The sequence below is a fragment of the Poeciliopsis prolifica genome, unplaced genomic scaffold (assembly GCF_027474105.1).
Source record: "Poeciliopsis prolifica strain line A6 unplaced genomic scaffold, Auburn_PproV2 SCAFFOLD056, whole genome shotgun sequence".
NCBI lineage: Eukaryota > Metazoa > Chordata > Actinopteri > Cyprinodontiformes > Poeciliidae > Poeciliopsis > Poeciliopsis prolifica.
This window is the reverse complement of record NW_026562431.1, coordinates 2,132,444-2,152,910: the sequence shown is the minus strand read 5'-3', so window position 1 is coordinate 2,152,910 and position 20,467 is coordinate 2,132,444. Positions and strand designations below refer to the sequence as shown.

At 40.1% G+C, this 20,467-nt stretch overlaps 2 protein-coding genes across 5 annotated transcripts; one reads left to right on the top strand and one right to left on the bottom strand.

The window, feature by feature from the left end:
- Positions 1–3,446: 3,446 nt before the first annotated feature.
- dnajc10 (DnaJ (Hsp40) homolog, subfamily C, member 10) lies at positions 3,447–14,335 on the bottom strand. The gene is made up of 25 exons (XM_055059732.1): positions 14,077–14,335; positions 12,964–13,191; positions 12,706–12,868; positions 12,538–12,588; positions 12,323–12,405; positions 11,432–11,563; positions 10,585–10,678; positions 10,189–10,266; positions 10,002–10,045; positions 9,145–9,210; positions 8,995–9,060; positions 8,809–8,898; positions 8,622–8,729; positions 8,431–8,545; positions 8,190–8,317; positions 7,010–7,126; positions 6,832–6,933; positions 6,676–6,736; positions 6,405–6,499; positions 5,395–5,528; positions 5,257–5,310; positions 4,677–4,824; positions 4,376–4,498; positions 4,180–4,287; positions 3,447–4,092 (listed from the first exon to the last, which is right to left on the bottom strand). Exons 2-25 carry the CDS (start codon positions 13,168–13,170, stop codon positions 4,081–4,083), a joined length of 2,379 nt encoding a protein of 792 aa, XP_054915707.1. The 5' UTR covers positions 13,171–13,191; positions 14,077–14,335; the 3' UTR covers positions 3,447–4,080.
- Positions 13,707–18,635, top strand: nup35 (nucleoporin 35). Of its 4 annotated transcripts, XM_055059733.1 has the most exons (10): positions 13,707–13,790; positions 14,583–14,649; positions 15,752–15,919; positions 15,994–16,130; positions 16,887–16,944; positions 17,022–17,130; positions 17,279–17,348; positions 17,436–17,564; positions 17,637–17,765; positions 18,459–18,635. In XM_055059733.1, exons 1-10 carry the CDS (start codon positions 13,764–13,766, stop codon positions 18,534–18,536), a joined length of 972 nt encoding a protein of 323 aa, XP_054915708.1. In that variant the 5' UTR covers positions 13,707–13,763; the 3' UTR covers positions 18,537–18,635. The 4 variants fall into 4 exon arrangements, with proteins under 4 accessions (XP_054915708.1, XP_054915711.1, XP_054915710.1 ...); XM_055059736.1 differs by lacking the exon at positions 14,583–14,649 and having other exon boundaries at positions 13,734–13,790; XM_055059735.1 differs by lacking the exons at positions 13,707–13,790; positions 14,583–14,649 and adding an exon at positions 15,030–15,188.
- Positions 18,636–20,467: the final 1,832 nt, after the last annotated feature.

Sequence of the window (20,467 nt, the reverse complement as noted above, 5' to 3'; positions counted from 1 at the left end):
AGTGCAATTTTAAAATAATATTTAAGCAGGTATCAGGCACATCTCAGGTTTGAAAAGTAGCTTTTGTTGGTCTGATGTAATTTTCTAATTTTGAATGTCATGTTTGCATTAATTATATGCGAAAAATTATCCGAATTAACAGAAATAAAGGCTTATTTGAAGAGTAATTGAACTTTTCAATAGTACTGAAACGTTTGGAATTTGATCAATATTACGTCTTCTGTCATAAAATGCCATCAAGGGAAGTGATTCTATTAAATATGTTTTTAATAAAAACGCTTCCAGTTACTTAAGATAACATATCTACAAAACAGAAATAAAAACTTTTTTTATACTTTAACACCATTATTGAACCTTGTCTGTAAGAAAAAAATAATAATAAAAAAATGCATATATAAATAGTTAATTGAGAGTATTCCGTCTGACATTAAAATTTGCTCGTCAGTCTTATGCATTTATCATAGACAGAGATGTTTCGTTTTGTTGTCTGTAATTGCTTCGCTTCTTTTTGCATGATCATTGCACCTGGGAAATGAGAATTGCACAGATTTATGAAAAACTTGACTATTAACGGCACTTAAGACCACAGAGACCAGATCTAAAGTCGCATGTCTAATAATCATAATCTGTTCGTCTGCTGATTGCCATCGCTGACGTTCTGCCTACACACTTCAGTTGTAAAGTGGGAGCACACAAACATGGCTCATTATTAACATTTTCCTCATTCACTGCCATAAGTTACAGCAGTGACGGAGGAAAATCTTGTGTAGAAATATAGACGATTATGTTTCGGTTATGTAACCCAAAAAAAAAAAAAAAATTTATAATAAAAATACTCTCTCTGGAAAGACCAGAATTTACAATGTTCTCTTATTCTGCAATTAACTAAACAACCTGAGGTACTTTCCCACTAGGGAATTGTTTGACCAGGGCTTTTCCCTTTGTTTGGGAGGTCAGCATTGACGCAGCCCTGCGCCATAAACCACTGGAACCACTTACTGTGTGAGTCTTTCTATTGTTTCATGATGTGAAATGGAGCTGCAAGTTGGACCAACGCTGTGGGAACCAACCTGTTAGTCCTGCAAATGTTTGGGGGATGATGTCAAGAAAAAAATAAAAAATAAATAAAATTCAGCACTTTTCTTGTTGAACAGTTGGAGATTTGGCACGCTGCTGCATGCGAGCTGGAGAGGAGTGATTGTTCTGGCCACACGTTTGGTGGTAACATTTACACTGCTGACATGAATAATAATGACATATAAAAAGTCTTTTATTTCCAGAACTGAAGAATAACAAAAGAGGCGTTTTCTTGTCAACAAAGCAGTGGCGGAGCTAGACTTTTTTTCAAGGGGTGGCCAAAGGGTGAGCAAGGCTATATCAGAGGGGTCCATATACAAATGATGATTTTGAATGAACTTTAAACCCAGCATCCTTAAACAAGGCTTTTTTCCAGTTGAAAAACCCTGCTTCAGATGTAAAGGATGATTCTGTATAACTAGGGAGGGAGAAATGCCTGCATGCAAAACAGTAACTGGCATTTTGAGATACAGAGTACTCAAGCCATGAATTGTCTTTGTCTTTAATCAATAACTAATTGATAGCTAACCTGGAAACATGTATTAATTAATTCATTAATTCATTCAAACAAAAATAATCAACTTCTTACTGCAGGTGCCAAATAAATTATTGACCTAAAATGAGCTCTTGCGTGTTTCAGAAAAGTTACTGACAAGTGGAAGTGGACATTTATCGTATTAATAATTTATCATAATAAATTCCTTATCAGAATAAGAATTTCGATTTATCAACGTCACAGTAAATTCCAATTAATGTTGTTTAAAACCCACCAAAGCTGTATGACAAGTGCCGCTTCTCATTAGGAAGGTCCAGGGTTTCCCGCAGTGTATTATGAGTCTAGTGGCCCGCCAGGCTTTATTTGCCTCCTCCCTGCTGGGTTGAGCCACCTTTGTTTATTTCTTCGACAGTTTATACACCAGCATGAACGCTAGAGCTAGCTTCAACGATTTATCGCGTGAACAAGCTTATTTATGTGTGATGTTGATTTAATTTCTTGTTTAAAAGAAACACTACAATTGCGTTTTTTCGACATTACCGGAAAACGGACAAGAATTTGCAAACATACGTAATGGAAACACAGCTTGACATGTTTATAGTTGACGCTTTGAGACAGGCACAAGGGGAAGGGGCCTGCGCCACCTTTTCGCTCAAACCAGAAGTCGGGTGGGAGTGGCTTTAACGAGCCCCGAGTGAGAGATGCTTTTCAAAGCTGCAAAGCCTGTTGTCAATTAACAAAAAATGATCAGTGCATAATTTTCGCCTCCTCTGACTATGTTATTGTTTTAAACAAAGGGACATTTTCATTTAAAGCTCGCACTTATAAAACGAGTCAGTTTGTACCTGTTTTCCATAAAAAGATAAAACACTTGTGCAATAACTGTGGCCGCTTTGCACCTGAGTTTCATCTCTGTGGGACAAGAACATCTGTTTCTATCCTATTCTGAGTTTTTTTTTTTTTTGTCTTTCCTTCAACATTAATTTGCCAAAAACTTCAGTTCCCAACATCCACAAATGTCCCTGGCTGGCATTGTCAGTGGTGACTAATGTGGTAGATTTTAGTGTGACATAATAATACCCCAGGGAATGTGCATTGGAAGTTCAATTTAAATGAAAAGTTGGCATTTTATGCACCTATTGCTACAAATGCACACATTTCTATTATGAATCATTTCAGTGTAGCCAGATGTCATTTTCTCCAACTGCTTGAAATTACATTCAGAAAATAATTTGATTTAAACATTTAATTTTATAAACCCGTATTTGGTCATTCACAATGTCCTCCACAATGCAAAGAGTGACACCTGCTGGCCAAGTTGAGCATTGGCAAAAAAAAACTAAAAATTCATCTTTACTGTGCTTGAAAAGTATCGAAATATTTTGTTTTTTCAAAGAAATATCCACACACGGTCTGTTATTATTGAACAAACAAATAAATAAACTCTACTGGTATCTACAGATATTATTCAAAGTTTTAGAGACAGAAATTTAAACAAGTTATCTGATGAAAAAAAAAATCAATGCCATCAACCTGATAGCTTCAGCCCGAAGCAGAATCAACTTTTATATTTCAACATCATATTATGTTCAATGAATTGTCCCATGGATAAGCCACAGCACTACAGGAAGTAATATACCAGTTTAATAGGTTTAATGGTGATTTTTGAAGATGGACGGTTTCCCAAGGTGGCATTTGAGAGTGGAGTGAGGGGCCACACAATCATAAAAAAAATTAATAAAAAAAATTCCGTCAATTGCACCTTGAACAGGTTTTCTATAGCTGGAAGTGTGTAAAAAGTTTAAGTGGTGTAGGCCTACATACTTTTGCAAGTCAATGTAAAAAAGTAAATAAAAAAACTGGACAATTTGTGTAACATTGAAAAAAGAATGTTTTATTGGTTTCAATTTGTATCCTATTTTTTTATATATAAATTTTCTAATAGGTGTAATTGTCAATTTATATGTTTTTTTAACTAGCTGGCACCCAGAACTTTTATTCCCCATCAAAACAACACAGCCAGTAAAGTCAGGATCAAATAAAATGACGCATAAAAAAAAGTAACGGCTTACATTTAGGTCTGGCTTATCTATGCAAAAAAATATATATATTTGTTTAAAACAAACCAAACAAAACCACAGAAAGGGCTGCCAAAATGTTATTTTTAACAAAGTTGTTTCTGAAAATGCTCCTTCAGGAACACTTCAGTACAGTAGTGTGTCCTCATTTGGTTGTGTGTGCAACTGTATCAGTAACATGTACAGTATTCCATACTGTCTCACAGGTTTACTTCATAGAGTAAATACAAACTTTGGAGACAAAATAAAAGCGGATAAAATTAAGGCTAGAGAGTTCAGTTGTTTCAAGACAGGAGCATCAGTCGGTGACTAGACCGTCTCATTCGTTGTCAATTCCTGGAGTGCTGACTCACCGAACCAATCAAATCCAAATACGTTCCTCTCTCTGACCAATCAGGTTGTTGGTCTTCTATGGCACCTCTTTGTCTGTCAGAGCTCATCCTACAAAGCAAGCAGAGCCATAAAAACAGTCTGATTCTACCTTAGGAGATACTTCAAACTTTGAGTTGTAACTGAAAAGATGGCTACCTTTGGTGTGTTGTGTAACCGTGGTGACAGCTTCTCTAGCCGGTGTCTGATGATGTCAGCGATAGTGTTTGCGTCCCGGCTGTTAATGGGTTCCCCACTGTGTTCATACTGTAGAGACATGCACAGGTTATCATTGTTCTAGTTGTAGTGAAGTAGAAACACAGGCGCCCTCTGCTGGGTGTGTCTGTGTCCTCACCCTCCGTGTTCCCAGGTTTGGGTAAAATCGAACCGTCGGGTAAGCGGTGATTCCAGCTGACTGACACGTCTGATGATGAGCCTGACAGTCCACCTTGCCGGCCCGGACCTCTCCTTTAACCATCTGAGAACACAGAGACCCTTTAAACATTGCCACACGCATTTGTTTTATTTTACCGACATGTTTCTCCAGACTGAATGTGATATCTGGCTTCCTATCAGAAACAAACTACTCATTTTCAGTCTAAATCTTCTCGAGGTAAGAATGGTTTTGGGATGAACTGTTGATAAATGTGTCTCACCCGAGCCAAGATCTCAAACTCTGGGGCGAAGTGTTGGCAAGGTCCACACCATGGGGCGTAAAAATCCAAAACCCAGTGATCCCGACCCGAAAGAACCTGGGATCTGAACGTCTCTGGAGTCAGATCCACTGATGCTCTGGGTAAAGAACTACACACAACACCTAACTCCATTAACCCGTTAACAGACCAAACATCGACTCTGGATTACTCATGAAACCTGAAATGAGGTCAAGAAGAACAAATGTATTCAAGCAAGTAAGTGCGTATTGAGGTAAGTAAATATGTAAATATGTAAATAGGTATTTAACCCCTGTGTGGCAGCAAATGTCGAGGTCTGACAAAAAAAACTTGGAAAAACACACGTGGGTTCAGTCCAAATGATCCCATCTCTTAAGACCGTGGAAGGGTTAAGCAAGTAAGTATTTAAGTTACTAAATAATTAAGAGTTAGAGAAAGAAAGTACTTAAAAAAGGAAATAAGGAAAGTAAGAAAAATACAGAAATATACCTAAAAGAGAGAACAGAAGGTGGGAAGAAAAGCATGTTGTTAAGAAGGAAGTCAAGCCGGATAAAGATTCTACCTGAGAGCCCATGCCCTGAGAGAATGCGCGTCTCTGTGCCAGCCATTGTAACTCCTGCAGAGAGAAACCGATCACTGTTCTTCTCTCTTCTCTTCAGAAGAAGAATCTGAGGCTGATTCTGCCACAGTGATCACTTACGTAAAGCGGTCTGGCTGCCTGCTGTTTCCAGAGTACAGGCGGACTTCAGGGTATGCTCTCACTCCCTGACTCTGGCAGAAGGTCTGGAAGCGCTGACAGTCCACTGAACCCACCAGGATCTGACCTGAAACCATCTGCAAGACAGAGACAGTGAGGAGAGACAGCTTTCACTGCACTTCCTCTCCTCTCTGGTTCCTCTCATGGGAAAACCACATCCATCAGAGGCTGTTTTAACTCATCATTAAGCAAATAACCAGAAAACATTAGGTGTGAACTTGTCATCATTTAAGAGCAGTTGTTCAGTTGAATTGTTAATAGTTATTGGGGCCAGAGTCAGTGGATTTTGTCACTGTGGAAAACAGTTCTGTGTTCATCTTCTGTATGTGTGGTGGGTGCTGGATTCTTTGTTCAAGTTGTTGAATATCAATTAAACCAATTTAAAATCAAATGCACAAAATAACATATGTGATTTGTATCATCACAACAATCGATCAGTAAAAATAGTTTGTGAATGAATGTCGTTCATGCCGTCATTCAAAATGACGGCATGAAGAAAATTCAACAAGAAACCTGACTTCAGTTGTTATAAAAATTTTGTAAATACCAAAAATGACTTACAAGAAATTTGACTTTGTAATTTAATGACTTCAAATTGGGTGATTGTCTCTTCAAAAGCTCCTGCTCTTTCTGAAACTCCACCTTCACAAAGTCATTACAATATGGCTCCTCTATTAACCCTTTAAACACTGGAGTTTTTACCAGTGTTGCCCTGAGAAGTGGATCCTATAATGAGCTCAGCTAATGCACAGTTCCACCAGGTGTTAGCTAATTGCTGCTAGCTAATCTAGCAAACTAGACTAGCCCGCTTTGTCCTTGAAAGTGCATCTAGATTCCACCAGGCAATTTGCACAGCATAATGGTTGCCACGTAAGATTAGGCTGGGTATGTTTCTGATGCGGATGTATTGATCCCTTTGGCCTCCTTTTGAATTTGTGTATTTGCCGTCATACCCGAGCCATGCGTCTCCACTCAGGCATCATGGCCTGACAGGGACCACACCAAGGAGCGTAGAAGTCCACCGCCCAGGTCTGCCCAGCAGCTCTGCCTGCAACATCACAACCCAATCTGGTTAAAGCTTACACTGAGCTGACACTGATGCATTTCTACCAGAGCATGCTGAAGGAGTTTTAAAAGGATCTTAAAATGTTAAAGACAAATTATTTGTACACCTTTTGTCAATATGACTGGACAATTTTCCTTACATCCATTTAAAGTTTATACCTTTAACTTTCTCTGTGAAGCTGGAGGGATCCAGAACCAGCACAGATGGGCTGACCAGATCCTGGAAAAGCAAAAATAAAAGAAGAACAGAAATCACCTGTCTGGTTACTGTCATAAAAGTAAAAAACAACAACAGAACCCAACGTTAAATATGACCTGTATGAACTCCAGGATGCCATCCGCTGAGTGGTGTCCTTCGTATTCGTGCATGGAGGAGCCGTTAAAGATGACCGTGGTGGGATATGCCTGGATGTTATACTGAAACACAAAGAGGGTAACGGATGACCAACAGATTTATCCCTGAGCACAAAACACCCAGAGGGTCTGAGCCTACCGTGGAGCACAAGTCATGGTGGATGGTGCAGTCCAAGGTGCCAAACTTCATCTGTCCAGCCAACTGGATGGAAGCTTTTCTCAGTTCAGGAAGTAAAGCTCGACATGGAGGACACCACTGCAACCGAGATGAATAAATTTAATCCACCAAATTGAGTAGAAACTGAGCTGTTTTTGGGTCAGATATAAGTTGGATTAATATAATTATATTTCTTGACTGTTTCTCAGCATTAACATTACAAAAGAATCTAAATTATATATACATAACACAAATACTTGCACTTCCAGTTACGAGTATTTATGGGTGTTTGTGTTCTGGGTGTAGAACTAGAACCCGTCCATCATGCAAACAGAGATTTGGTGAATCTTAACATAGAAGATTGCAAACTACAAAACACGCTAAAGTTTTGGTCGCGTTTACAGCTAATGACGTGTTTCTTTTCAGCCATGTGTCAAGTTTCTTCCTGCGATTTCATAAAGCCACAGGAAATTCACAATCCCACCTGTTCCTAGACAAATAAAACCCAACTACAAATAGCAACAGCATCTATTTTGAAACAGTTTGAAAAATCGATGAGGATATATCAAAATCTAGAAGGACACCATAATACAAATTATCAATTTGTTTTTCTAACGAGATCTACTGAAAATAATAAATATTAATATTAGATTTCCTTAGTATTTTGAAGAATTGCTTTTTAAATGCAAGACTTGGGCCAAAGGATTTGGGTTTATTCCTTAATATTATCAATAGTTTGGTAGAGTTCTGGCCCATTCGTCCTGACAGAACTGGAGGAATGGATCAGAAATGGGTTTGATTAGGTCTGTGCCCTGTCTTGATCAAACAAACATTTTCTATGGAACTGAGATCAAGGTTTTGTGTTCTCCTCTCCAAAACATTGACTTTGTTGTTCTTCTACAAAGGGATGTTTAGTCTCCTTTAAAGCTTTGGTGTTTAGATGTTGCTTCATCTTTTTTTTTTTTTTTTTTTTTTACAGATTTTTCAATTCTTGTTCAAGAACTAACTAAGAAGTCAGTTGCATATAATATTACCCCTTTAATGAATCTGAATTTGATCAAAATACAATAAACTCTGTTAAAATTATTTCCTATCTTATTATTCTTTGGTATTTAACAAACGGAAATGATTTCAATCTACAATTCCAGAAGGTTTTACAAACCGGAGCAAAGAAGTCAACAAGCCAGGGCTCCTTCCTGTTGGAGGGAAAGTTGTCTGGCCTTAGCGTTGTCACATGAGCGCGAACGCTATCCCTCGCAAAACCCACGATGTTGTACAATACGTCTTTCCCTGCATACGGACACAGGACACCACAGACATTCAGACACTCTGAAACAAACCGACTGCATTGAAAGAGGCAAACAGGCAGTAATAGGATTAAATGAAAGAGTTGGGGTACTGACCGTGGTGGATCTCAAAGTCGTGGATTCCCAGTCCTTTAAAAACGGCCACGCAGGGTTTGTGGATGTACAGAGTGTGACACAGCTCAGAGTCTGCGACGCAGTCCACTCTGCCGACCTGGACAGACAAACGGCTAGTTGGGACCGTCAGGCTGAGACTAGAAGCTAAGCAGAAAGGCTTGTATGTGGCTTACCTGTATGTGATCGTTTCGAAGAAACGCTTGAAGCTTCTTGTATTCGCTGGAGGCCGATCGGCCACTGAACATAAAACTGATCAACCAGCGATGATGGGCCAGTTTCTCCTGCAAATAGTTAGATTTCAACATTTACTGTACGGTACATAAAATCTGATTAAGCAGCTGCTCTTGTGTTGTTTTGTACCTTGAAACTGTCACTCGTCAGCAGTTCCAGATCAGGCAGATGATCGATGACCTGACTGTAGATCTCCCTGCTATCCAAAGTCTTCAGCCACTGAATTACATGAACAGAATCATCAACATGAACCGAAGTATGACTCACTGTATTCCCAGCAATACGTCAGTCAGATACCAGCATGTTCTATCGTACCAGTACGCTGCCTTGCTTATCCAGAGAGCTTCCAGGAGGGAACAAAGCAGTGGCTCCACTTGTCACCTGAAACAGAAGAATAAAAAAAATAAATAAATCAACTACACGTACCGTAAAAAACTATATTTACTTCATGTTAGCAGTATTTACCTGAAAACTGTCGCAGAGCTGTTGCTGTGTAGTGCAGTCCATCCATCCCACCTTAACAAGACCGTCCTGAACGCAAACAACCATCACTCAGACCAGAGATCTCTGCAAAGACTTTCATGGGGTGCCACAAGGTTCAATCCTTGGACCTCCCCTATTTAATATCTACATGCTCCTGCAAGCTCTGGTCAAAACAAGATACAAGATTGGTGAACTACGCAGATGATGCACAGCTCTACATTACGATGTCGGCAGGTGACTCCGAACCCATCCAAGCACTGACTTGCTTCGAGTAAATTAATGTGTGTATGTGTGTCAACTTCCTCCAGCTGAATAGTAACAAAACTGAAGTTATTATCTTTGAACTTAAAGAGAAACGATCTTGAGTCGGCACATGGCTTCAGTTATTACAGCTGTGTGGATGATTAGCATTGTAGAGGGGATATAGAAAATATTCCAAGAGCACAAAAAATAATTGATTTGGTGGTGAAATTGGTGAGGAGGGGACTTTATAGAGCTCAAATATCATAGAACACCTCCTCAAATGAAACAACTTTATGTACACTTATTGGAATAATGTCAAATAATGCAAAAGGACAAAAAGCTGTGGTTGTACCAGGAAGAGAGGTTGCTTGATAAATTTAGATAAAACTACGTTTTTAATCTTTTCAAAAACATGGCTTATATTTGACTGAAACACACTGTTATGATCGTTTATCAAGGTAACCTAACATTACTTGTCTACAGGTTTAAAACAATGACCAGTTCAAGAATTTGGATATTCTCCAGGCTGACTGTTTTGCATCTCGTTTTGTTTGGCTAATGATGTTAAAATCTAACCAATTCAGCTTTTTTCTCACCAGCATTCCGGCAAGCTTCTGTCGTGTCCTCGGCTCCAAACAATCTGAGAAAAACAGACACGTGTCAGCATGTAGAGCAGATATCTACAAAGTTATTCATTATATTTCTGATGACAGGAGTGTATGTGTGTGTGTTATTAGCCCAATGTTTTGCACTGACAGCTGTGTCCAGCAAAGACTATGTTACCTCCAGTATCAGAGCAGAAGGTGATAAGCCAGCCCAGTCCTGACGAGAACGCGTTCTCTATCTCAGTGAACACATTGCCTGGAGAAGAAGAGGGAAGAAGAGGCTGAACAGAAAGAAACTCCTTCCGAGGTGCATAGACAAGTGGTTTGAAATCAAACTGTGAATTAAGAGAGAAGGGTTAAAGCTGACATCAGCAGGTCAAAGCTTTTCAAAAGCCACAAAATTCTCACCGGTTCATCTTAAAACAACAAAACAGAAAACCTGCGTGCAATTTACTAAACGAAAGCAGTGCAGAATTTACAATAAAGATGCATATTGTGTTATTGATAGATGGTTGACGGAAAAGTTGACAGATTGGAAATATTTGGTCTGAAAATGGATGAAGGATGAGCTCACCCTGCCACAGCTCAGTGACGGTTGTAGTGATGAACTGCATGGAGAAGCGAACCAGGTTATCTCTGTTCCTCTCCCCCGTGAATTTCTCCGGCCTCTGCAGAAACACACAGATCGACCTGGTCCTCAAAGGGTGAACTCTGCTAGTGGTGCATGTCAGTGAGAAGCAACTCAAATCAGCAATGTGGCATCTTCCCACAGGCTGTCTGAAAGTCAGTGGTTTTATTGGGACATCATAACCAGCTGCTTTGAAACAATAAAAACAAACATGACTTGAACTATACTTGAGTGGCACATTCTGACTTTTTTGTTTTTGATTAAGAAGTGGCTAAAAGAAATGCGCCTCCGTGTTAAATTCACTTTGGGATCAAAAAGGTATTTTTTTATTGAACTTTGAAATTAATTAAAAAAGGTTTGGCGCCAAGGTATGGAGGTTTGTTGGCCAAATAAAAATTGGTTTATTTGACAAAGCTATGATGGGAACACTTTTTTTGGATGTTACTACTAGCGGAAACGTCAAGAAAGATGACCGGGAGTGGTTAGAGGATCGTGGTACGACATGTTTTTTTGTGAATGACTTATTGCATGAACAAAATCAGGTGTGATTTTAATTGCACTGGGAACACCACAAATGTGAAATTGTGTTTCTTCGACATATATTGACAAAGGTTTGCGCCCATTTGTGTTGACAAACTTGGGTTGCATCGTTTTCACACTCCTTGGAAAAAGGGCCGTTGTGGATGACTTTTAAAGATTTACAAGACACCAACGTCAACTTCAAAGGAGTTGATTAAAATAATTCACAATATTGAGTATGGTAGTAGTATAAATAAGTATATTTTAAACTGACCTGTCCTGCTCTATAGATGTACAGGCTGGGATAGCTGTTGATGCCTTTGCTCCTGCACAGATGGTTGTTGTCTCCACAGTTCACCGCTCCAATCCGGATGACTCCGTCCATCTCCTTGGCAAACTCCCTCCACTGCGTCACATACAGTATACAGGAAACAATATTAGAGTTTGACAAAAAAAAAAAGGAGGGTTTTACTTAATGATTAAGTTTACAAACACAGCATTTCTGCCTTGTGTTTCATTAGAAATCCAACTGTAGTACATGAACGCTGAACTCGAGCTAAGTCAGCCACCACCGATATGTGGAGATTCATCAAAGGCTTATTGCATACACACTCAGGGCGGATTCCCCGTTTAGTTTGCTGCACTAGAACTCTAGTCCATTTGACTATAAACTCTGGTTTGTTTGGGGAGGTGTGAATGTACAATTGAAGTCTGATGTGTGCCAAAAAGCCTGATTCTGGTCTGTCTACAAACTTAGATCTCGGTTTGGTTTACATGAATTCTGATAATAATTACTTAACCACATAGGGGCGGAGCTTTCATCCCCAGATTGTCTGTTGATAGATATGTACCAAAAGTTAATAAAACAAGACTGTGATGTCACAGCGAAGGTAACATTCTTCTTTATAACAATGTAAATTCTACTTTTTTTAAACCCAAAACAAGTGCACCGATCAAAACTACTGAAGATGGCAAACTTGTAGCAGCATTTAAAATGTGACAAATAAACAGATTTTTAATCCCAAAAACAGCATTTTCTTGTTTCTTTTAACAACAGTCAGCTAGAAATTCAAGTGAGTTTCAGAAACAGCTGACAACACATCTGAATGTCCCCAAGACTCCAGAGGCGTGTTTAGTGTGTCTATTTATTTTAGTGTTTTATTACCGTTGGTGCCAGCTGGTGGCAGTGCGAGCATCGTGGGAAGTAGAAGTTGACAAACCAGATTTCTCCAGAGTTCACTGCTGCTTCTAGAACACAAACGCATAGAAGTTTACTCACCATCTTTAACCCACAGGCTGGCAGTTCTCATCACTTCCCTTGCAACAATTTACTTCTTCATTTACTGCTTTTTGTTGGTGCTTACTTTGTTAAAACCTTACCAAAGTCTCTGCTGTCCAAAGTGATAATCTCCAGATCATCATCGTAGATACCTGTAACAGACAGACCGATACATTAGTCGGAATATGATACAAACATTGCGATAGGAGGAGTTGGTGGTTTAAAATAAAAACTATTTAAAGTGCTGGTAAATGCAGATGGGGTCTTACCAAAGTCGTAGCGGTAGAAGTTCCAGCTCTCGTAGCGCCCTCCCTGCTGCTCGTCCAATCCCTTTTCTCCATATTTATCATATTTCTTTCTCAAGTCTTCATCTTTCAGCACTTCATACGCCCGATTCACCTTCAGGAACTTCTCGTGAGCCGAGGAGTCACCCTAAGCAATCATTGGTCAGCATTATCGATGACAAGCAGACTTTAATCTACCAAAATGTTTGAGATTTTTTTGGGCTTTTCCTGTCTGTGACTCACAGGGTTTTTGTCAGGATGCATGGTGAGCGCCAGCTTCTTGAACGCCTGCCGGATCTCTCTTGTCGTTGCTTCCCTGCTGACCCCCAGCAGCTCGTAGTAGTCCGACTCCTTAGCACAAACCGCCGCCAGCAAGATGGCAAAGATGAAAACCAGCGACAGAGTGAGGATAACAGGCCTTAAGAGCCTGTGGACGACGCTGGGCCCCATCTCTGGTCCTAGAACCTGGAACTGAAGGAGAATATCCTGAATATTTATTTCCTTCATATATTCTACCACCACTGCATGACTATATGATATTCTTCTATTATGTATAAACCCTCCAAGCAGATCCACTTTTGCCTCACTAGTCCAAAAGACATTTTTTCCAAAATGTCTCGAGAATCATCAAGATATTTTTTGCAAATTTGACATAACTGGAAGTGGATATGATTAAAACTGGTTCTCAATAAAACACTGCCGCCACGGACATGTCAGTATTAATATTTGAAAGAAAAAAAAAGAGAAAAAAGATCAAAGTTGGTTTCACGTGCGCACCAACTAATTTCACGCGCGCACGACAGAATAATGCGAAATTAGTCGAGAGATATAATCTTCCTCGCCTTCCGTGAGTTGTACAGCGACATTATCACATACATCGAGTGTTTTCAGAAAATGTCATTTGCTTTCTGCAACCATTCTTTGCAGCAGTCGTTTGTGAACATGACCCGGTTGGCTACCCAAAGTATCTCTTGCGCACGAGAACCTGAACGCCCCATTTTTAGAGACAAACTTTACAACGTTCAGCTTCCTAACTGAAGAAAATGCACCGATTTCTACGTCGCCAAAAGGTAAACCACGTTTCTTTTAATCATAAACATCGCTCACAACTAAATGAAAACTATAAATCTGTTTGTTGCGGACAACACATGCATCACCTTTCTGAAAAGCTTTATTTTCAGAGTGAAATGCCTTCTTTAAAAGGCTAAGCTAAGCTAACTGGAACAAGAACTACTTGTCTTAATAGCCTGTTAACCACTACAGACAGCTACAGACGGTGCCGAATTGTGTTCAAAGCGAATATTTCCTCTAATGTTCACAAACGGTTTTGCGTGAATAAAACCAAAGCTTTGTTACCTCGGAGGAGACTCAACACCTTCCAGCCTGCAGATGAAGATCCGCATCAGCATCCGGCTCATGCCGGTATCAAGATGCGCACGATAACGCGGCAACTTCCGTCTCTTTACATTCAAAATAAAGTCTGGTGAATAACAGAAATGTTAAAACACAAAGTCGTTTAGTTCATTGTTCTATGCTTCCCATCCAAGAGCCAGTAAAAACAGAAAGGGCGGGAGCGTTTCCAAATACGCGCGGCTGAATTGGAACTTTTATTTTGACACGAGAATCTTGGAACTCACGGAGCCCAGCTCGAATATTTATGGCACCTTGACGAAATTTGACGCTCCACGACCACATGACGATGACGTAAAGTATGGTTCGTTCGAAAATCATTTGGAAAATATTTTAACTTAAATTCGGATTTATCTGAAGCATACACCCATTAAGTAATTATGTCTGCCTAAATTAGAAATTCAAGACATTTTTACAATAAATTATTTTTTTTGATTGTGTTTCAAACCCAGGGCCAGAAGATGATTGGTTGTTGTCCAAACATCGTGTCCAGATTTACTCCAAACGAGGAAGATGAAAGTTAAGTGTTATTTCTCATGTTTCCCAGGTGGTCTAAACACCATGGGCAACTAATATACTCACAATTTTTCAACCGCAAATAGACTTTAAAAGTCTTTCAAATTTATTTCTGCTTTTAGCTTAAAGCCAGCATATTCAAACAGGTAGAACATATATTACATGAGTACTTTAGTTTTGTATTATTATTATTATTATTATTATTATTATTATTATTATTATTATTATTATTATTATTATTATTATTATTTAACATATGATTAATTCGGAAAGAATTACTATATCTTAGTGTGCCCGAAAACACATTTTTAACATTTCTGAATATTTAAATTGTTCGGGTAAGTGTTAAAAAACCGCGGCCACTTGAACGTCTCACCGACGCCATCAGCTACATGCGCCGGAAGTTTCTGTAGGCGAACCATCAGCTCACTCCAGCAACAATTTCAGCTCTCCGTGAACGAGCTGTGGTTCCCTCAGAAAGCGGGGACTAACCCGCTCAACTTCTTCACATTAGACCATCTAATAAAAAGAACCCATCAGAGGTTTGTGTGACAACAGCAGGAAGTTAGCGTTAGTGAAGAGCTAGCTCTGCCGGCTGAGTTTGTTCGCCGCTGGCCTCTTTTTCTCCCTTTCGTCACTTCCTACTTTTGAAAATCGCGGCTGTAGAAAACGAAGAAAATGGAGTTACAAGGTACTGTAACTTTTATACAAGCTCGATCGCGCGGTCTGCTGGTGTTAAAGTGGTTTTTCACTATGTGTTGTGTGCTCAAGGACACCGAAAGCAGCTTTATGTCTTGCTTTGAAACACACAGTTAACCATCACTCAATCGGTTGGGATTTTTATATTTTTTTTTTTTACCGTAATTGTGATCATTCCGCGCAATAAATTTAGCTTTAAAATATCTCGGCGGTGGTTAGAAATGTTACTGACTTCTTTAAGTGAAGTGAGTATATAATATTGAGCCCCCTACGTCAGTACTTGACTCTGTGGAAGGAACTTCAAGTTTTGCTTTTAGTTATACACTGAAGTTGCATTATTACAAAACATGAAGGATTCCTGTAGAATATAACCCTCGATAATTATCCTGCTGTCACTTTCTTCCAGTGGGCTCTGAACCGATGACTCTCGGCTCTCCCACCTCGCCAAAGCCGACTTCCGGAGCTCAGTTTCTCCCTGGCTTCCTCCTGGGTGACCTGCCGGCACCGGCCAGCCCGCAGCCCCGCCCTTTCAGCCTGACCTCGCCGCTGGCAGAGAGCCTGAGTGCAAGTCGAGGTCAGCAGAACAAAGCTGGATATTGCTGTTGTCGTTGTGGGGAGGGTGCGTGTTCACCTGGAGGTTTGTTTCAGGAAGCGCCAGTAGTGGAGGAGGTTCGGCCCCGCAGCCCGTTGTCCCCACGCCAAAAGATAAGAGCGGAGCGCCACCTGTCCGCAGCATCTACGACGACCTGGTCATCACGGGAACGCCACTCAGTGCACTCAAGCAGGTTGGTACGCAGCCAGGTACAGGAGTAGGGCGAAGAGATATCCAGAACAGAGCATTTGGCAAAAAAAGGCTTTAATTTGGCTAGTCTATGATCAGCTGTGTTTCCAATAACCATAGTAATGCTCAAATTGAAATTTGCTTAACGGAAACAAAATGGAAACACATTCCTTCCTAAACCACCAATATAGTTGATAATTCTATTTTTCAAAAGGGGGCTACATGAGGAGTTTTTTGGAAACAGAGGGTGTGCTGTGGTGGCGCAGAGGTTAAGCACAACCCACATAAGGAGGCTTAATCCTCGACGCGGCCATGGCAGGTTCGATTCCTGGTCTGGTGGTTTTTACCGCATGTCGTCCATTTCTCTTTACCACCTTTCTGGTCTTAGCACTGTCAAATAAAGTGCTCTAGTGGCAAAAAAAATGCAATGGAAATAGTCTTTCCAAGCAGTGCTGATCCGACCGCTGCCTGTAGTAACAGTCGGATGTTACTACTGGTGAAAACCACAAAGAAGACAACAGGAAGTGGTAATCTTTTAGTTGGATTTTTTTGTGCAAAGTTTACATCTGTTGCTGCCATGATTTTTACTGACTTACTGTGTGAACAAGCATCTTCACGGGTAATTTTAATATAATTTTTTACAAAATTGTGTTTTTTTCAACATTAGCAAAATATCAACAGAGACTTTTGCAATGCAAACGTAGCTGCATTACGTGTCTTAAGACATAAATGTCCACATTGGATCTCTGCTTTGTTTCAGTCTTTTCCAGTAATGCAGTCTCCCCTCTCGGCACGCCAGGCCTCCACTCCAGGAGCAGGTGCGTACTGATACACCCCTCACTGACTCAGCTATCAGAAAGTGAACACCGGCTTGACCCCGGTTTCCTATGTCCAGTGTTCCAGCAGGGGTGCCTTTCTCCCGCGCAGATAGATCCTTTCTACAGTCAGGGGGAGTCTCTGTCATCTGACGACCAGCTGGACCAGACCTGGGTCACAGTCTTTGGGTATTCAAAGACCTCGTTAGCTTTGCAGTCGCTAGCAGACACCACTGGAAAATATTTTAATATACTCCATTTTTGGTCATGTTACGATCATAGAGTATGAAAGCACTTTGACTGCAGCAGTGTGGTAAGTCACTGATGTGTGTTTTAGTTTTCCTCCAGCCTCAGCGTCCTACATCCTGCTGCAGTTTGCTCAGTATGGAAACATTGTCAAACACACGGTGAGAGCAGCTAGTTACTGGTTTTAGTGGTTTCTCTCAGCTGCAAACCGATTGACTGACACACACAAACTGGTGATGTGTTGGCAGATGGCGTCTCCTGGGAACTGGATGCACCTCCAGTACCAGTCCAGACTGCAGGCCAGGAAAGCCCTGTCCAAAGACGGAAAGGTGTTCGGAGACTCCATCATGGTGGGAGTCAAGCCCTGCATAGACAAGGTGCGTTCCTGCTGTTACCCAGCATGCCGTCTGTTTCTGTTTCGAGGTTTGACCCTTCACCGTTTCTCCCAGAGTGTGATGGGGAGCAGTGAAGCCGTCTCTCCACCCCTCTCCGTCTCGTCCTCTGTTTTCCCTTCCACCCCTCGGTCTGCCATCCGGCCCCTCAGCGCCTCCTACAGGAGCTCCGGCAGCGACTACCAGGTGACTTCACGTCTCCATCTCACTCTGTCTGCGTTTCTGTTCACATTAAAATTGTGCAAGTTGGAATTACGAACATGAATTTGCTTAGTGAAAATGTTTTTTGTGGCTTTTCTATGTCAAAAACAAGAACGTCTCTGAATTTGAAAAGTCAAAAATATGCTAAAAAGAACTCAGAAATGAAGAGATTAATCTCAGAAATTTTCTAGAAAGAAACTTGAACATTTCTGAGTTTGAAAAGTTACAAATTTGCTTAAAAAAAAAGAAGATTTTGTCTTCTTTCTAGATTTTCTGAGTATTTTGATGGAAATTTACTACCATCTGCATCTATTTATCTATTTATTTATTTTTGTCGTCATATTTTTTTCGACCATATCAAAATTATTGCAAAGCTGCAAGGGAAGCACTTTTGTCACATCACACGAGTCATATGATCAATACTTGGATTGGCAAAGGACGATGGTCCAGCTTTAACGATCTGTCGCGTGAACAAACAGTCACGTGTGATTTTGATTTAATTTCTTATTTAACGGAAACACCGCGACGGCAAAATTTTTTTTTATTTTTATTTTTTACATTAGCGAAACATCAAAGTTTTGCGCACACTTGTAGAGGAAACGCAGCTTCTGTCTCTGCATGCAGAATCGTTCTCAATTGCTTCATCTTGAACATCTGTGTGCATCTGTCCACGCTCAGGTGGTGACAGACAGACAGACGCCCAGGAAGGACGACAGCTTTGTTTCCAAAGCAATGGAGTACATGTTTGGCTGGTGATGAGAGGAATAAATGCAGATAGAGAACAGGATTCACTACAGTGTTTGGATGTGTGTGCGTGCGGGTGTGTGTGTGTGTGTGTGAGAGAGAGAGAGAGAGAGAAGACAGTTGGAGAATCTCTGTCTGCTTATTTTTATCATAATTTTTTAAATGTCTTTTTCTCAATAAAGTTAGTCTTTTTCTTCAATCCAATTGAGTCATTTCATTTTAATTGGGCACAAGGTGGCAACGCCATCGAGGTTCAAGGTGACCGCTGGAGACGGACACCAGCCCCCGCATGACCAGGCAGAGGGACGGACGGACAGACAGCCGCATTCATAGATATAAATGAGATAGAAAGATTAGAATTTGAAAACAAGAAAAATCAGCTTTTTATGATGACGGTGCAGATTAGGAGCTCAAATGTTATCAGGTAAGGAGAGATTCTAACTGCTGAAGTGACCAGGCATGTGTCAGGTCAGGGTGTCCACACATTTTTGAGATTAAGCACCATAAAACGTGGCTATATTTGGACATTTATGTTCATTTCTTTCACTTTCTATATTCATGCCATCAAATTAAATTATGTAGCTTGTTATCCTGTTGCTTCATATCTTTTGGTGTGCTAAGAGACTATTAGCTTACAGGAAGGTGTTTCTCTGAACATGAAATGTTCAGTGTTGACATGTGACTCTTTGTATACGAAAATGTTTTTTTTTCTTTCTTTTTTTTAACCTATTTGTAAAAACTGTCACTGTGTCCTGATAGTATAATTTGAGTCTTAATCTGTGGGGTGAAACGAAATCAAACTCCATTCAAGTTGCTGAAGAAATGCACCGCCTGACCAAAACAACCAATCAGAGCCAAGAGGCCAGTCTTAGCGCTATCAATCATCTTCATGTGCTCAGTGTGCAGAAACAACTTACCATTACAGGAAAACTGTTCATTTGACATATCTACTTTTTTTTTTAATCTACATTCTTTTCTAATTCAGTTAGTCAATTATTTTCATATTGCTTTTTACTTGTTTTTAATTGATTTTTAATCTTGATTTTTCTAGAAAGAATCTTGTATAGTCTTGTGCACCAAATGTGTTACGCAAATAAATTTCCCTTGTTTATACTGTCACGACATAGTCACAGTTTTATTTTTATTTTATTTTTTAAATAAAAGTTACACGCCTGCTACTTGTCCTCTAGATGTTCAAGGATAGTTTTGCCGACTGAACCAGAATGTGGGAGCTAAAATGTTAGATTTTAGTACATAAAGAACTAAAGTGGTGCTGCAGTGATTGTTTTAGCCAGAGGTCCAATTCAAGGCAGGACAACAATAAATAGCTCAAAATATCTCTGAAAAAATAAAGTCCCTGCAAAGAAAGAATGATGTCCAGTAGAGAGCGCTATAACCTTTATGATACATTCTCCAGGCAGTTAAGAAAGCCAGAGAGCTACATATAAGAAGACATCCTCAGAATGGAACTTTGGGAAATATCTTCACACAGGATAAATGAGGTTCTTAGAGAAATGGCTGAAAATAAATATTCAAATAAAAAAAAAAACCTGAAGATTACAATGCAAACGAGCTGGCATCACACCCTCTGTTAGCATTCATAGCGAGTTGAGCAGCATTTTTCTCACAGGGAGGTGCTCCTTTGTGCTCCAACTGTTTAGACAGACATATTGTGTTTGGATGAATGACTAACTGAATGTGAGTTCCGCAGTGTGGAAGTGGTTTAATTTTGTGTCTTTGCGTCTTAAAACGTTACATGTGAGTGATGGATCTCTACAGCTCCTCCAGAGTCACCACAAGACTCTTGTCTTCTTCTCTGATTAATATTGTGCTCATCAGACATGTTTTTTGCGGGGTTTTGATAGTTTTGCGGTTGTGACACATTTTTGGAGCTGGAACCACAGCGGGCTTAAAAGAAGCATTGAACTCAACGTAGTTTTTCA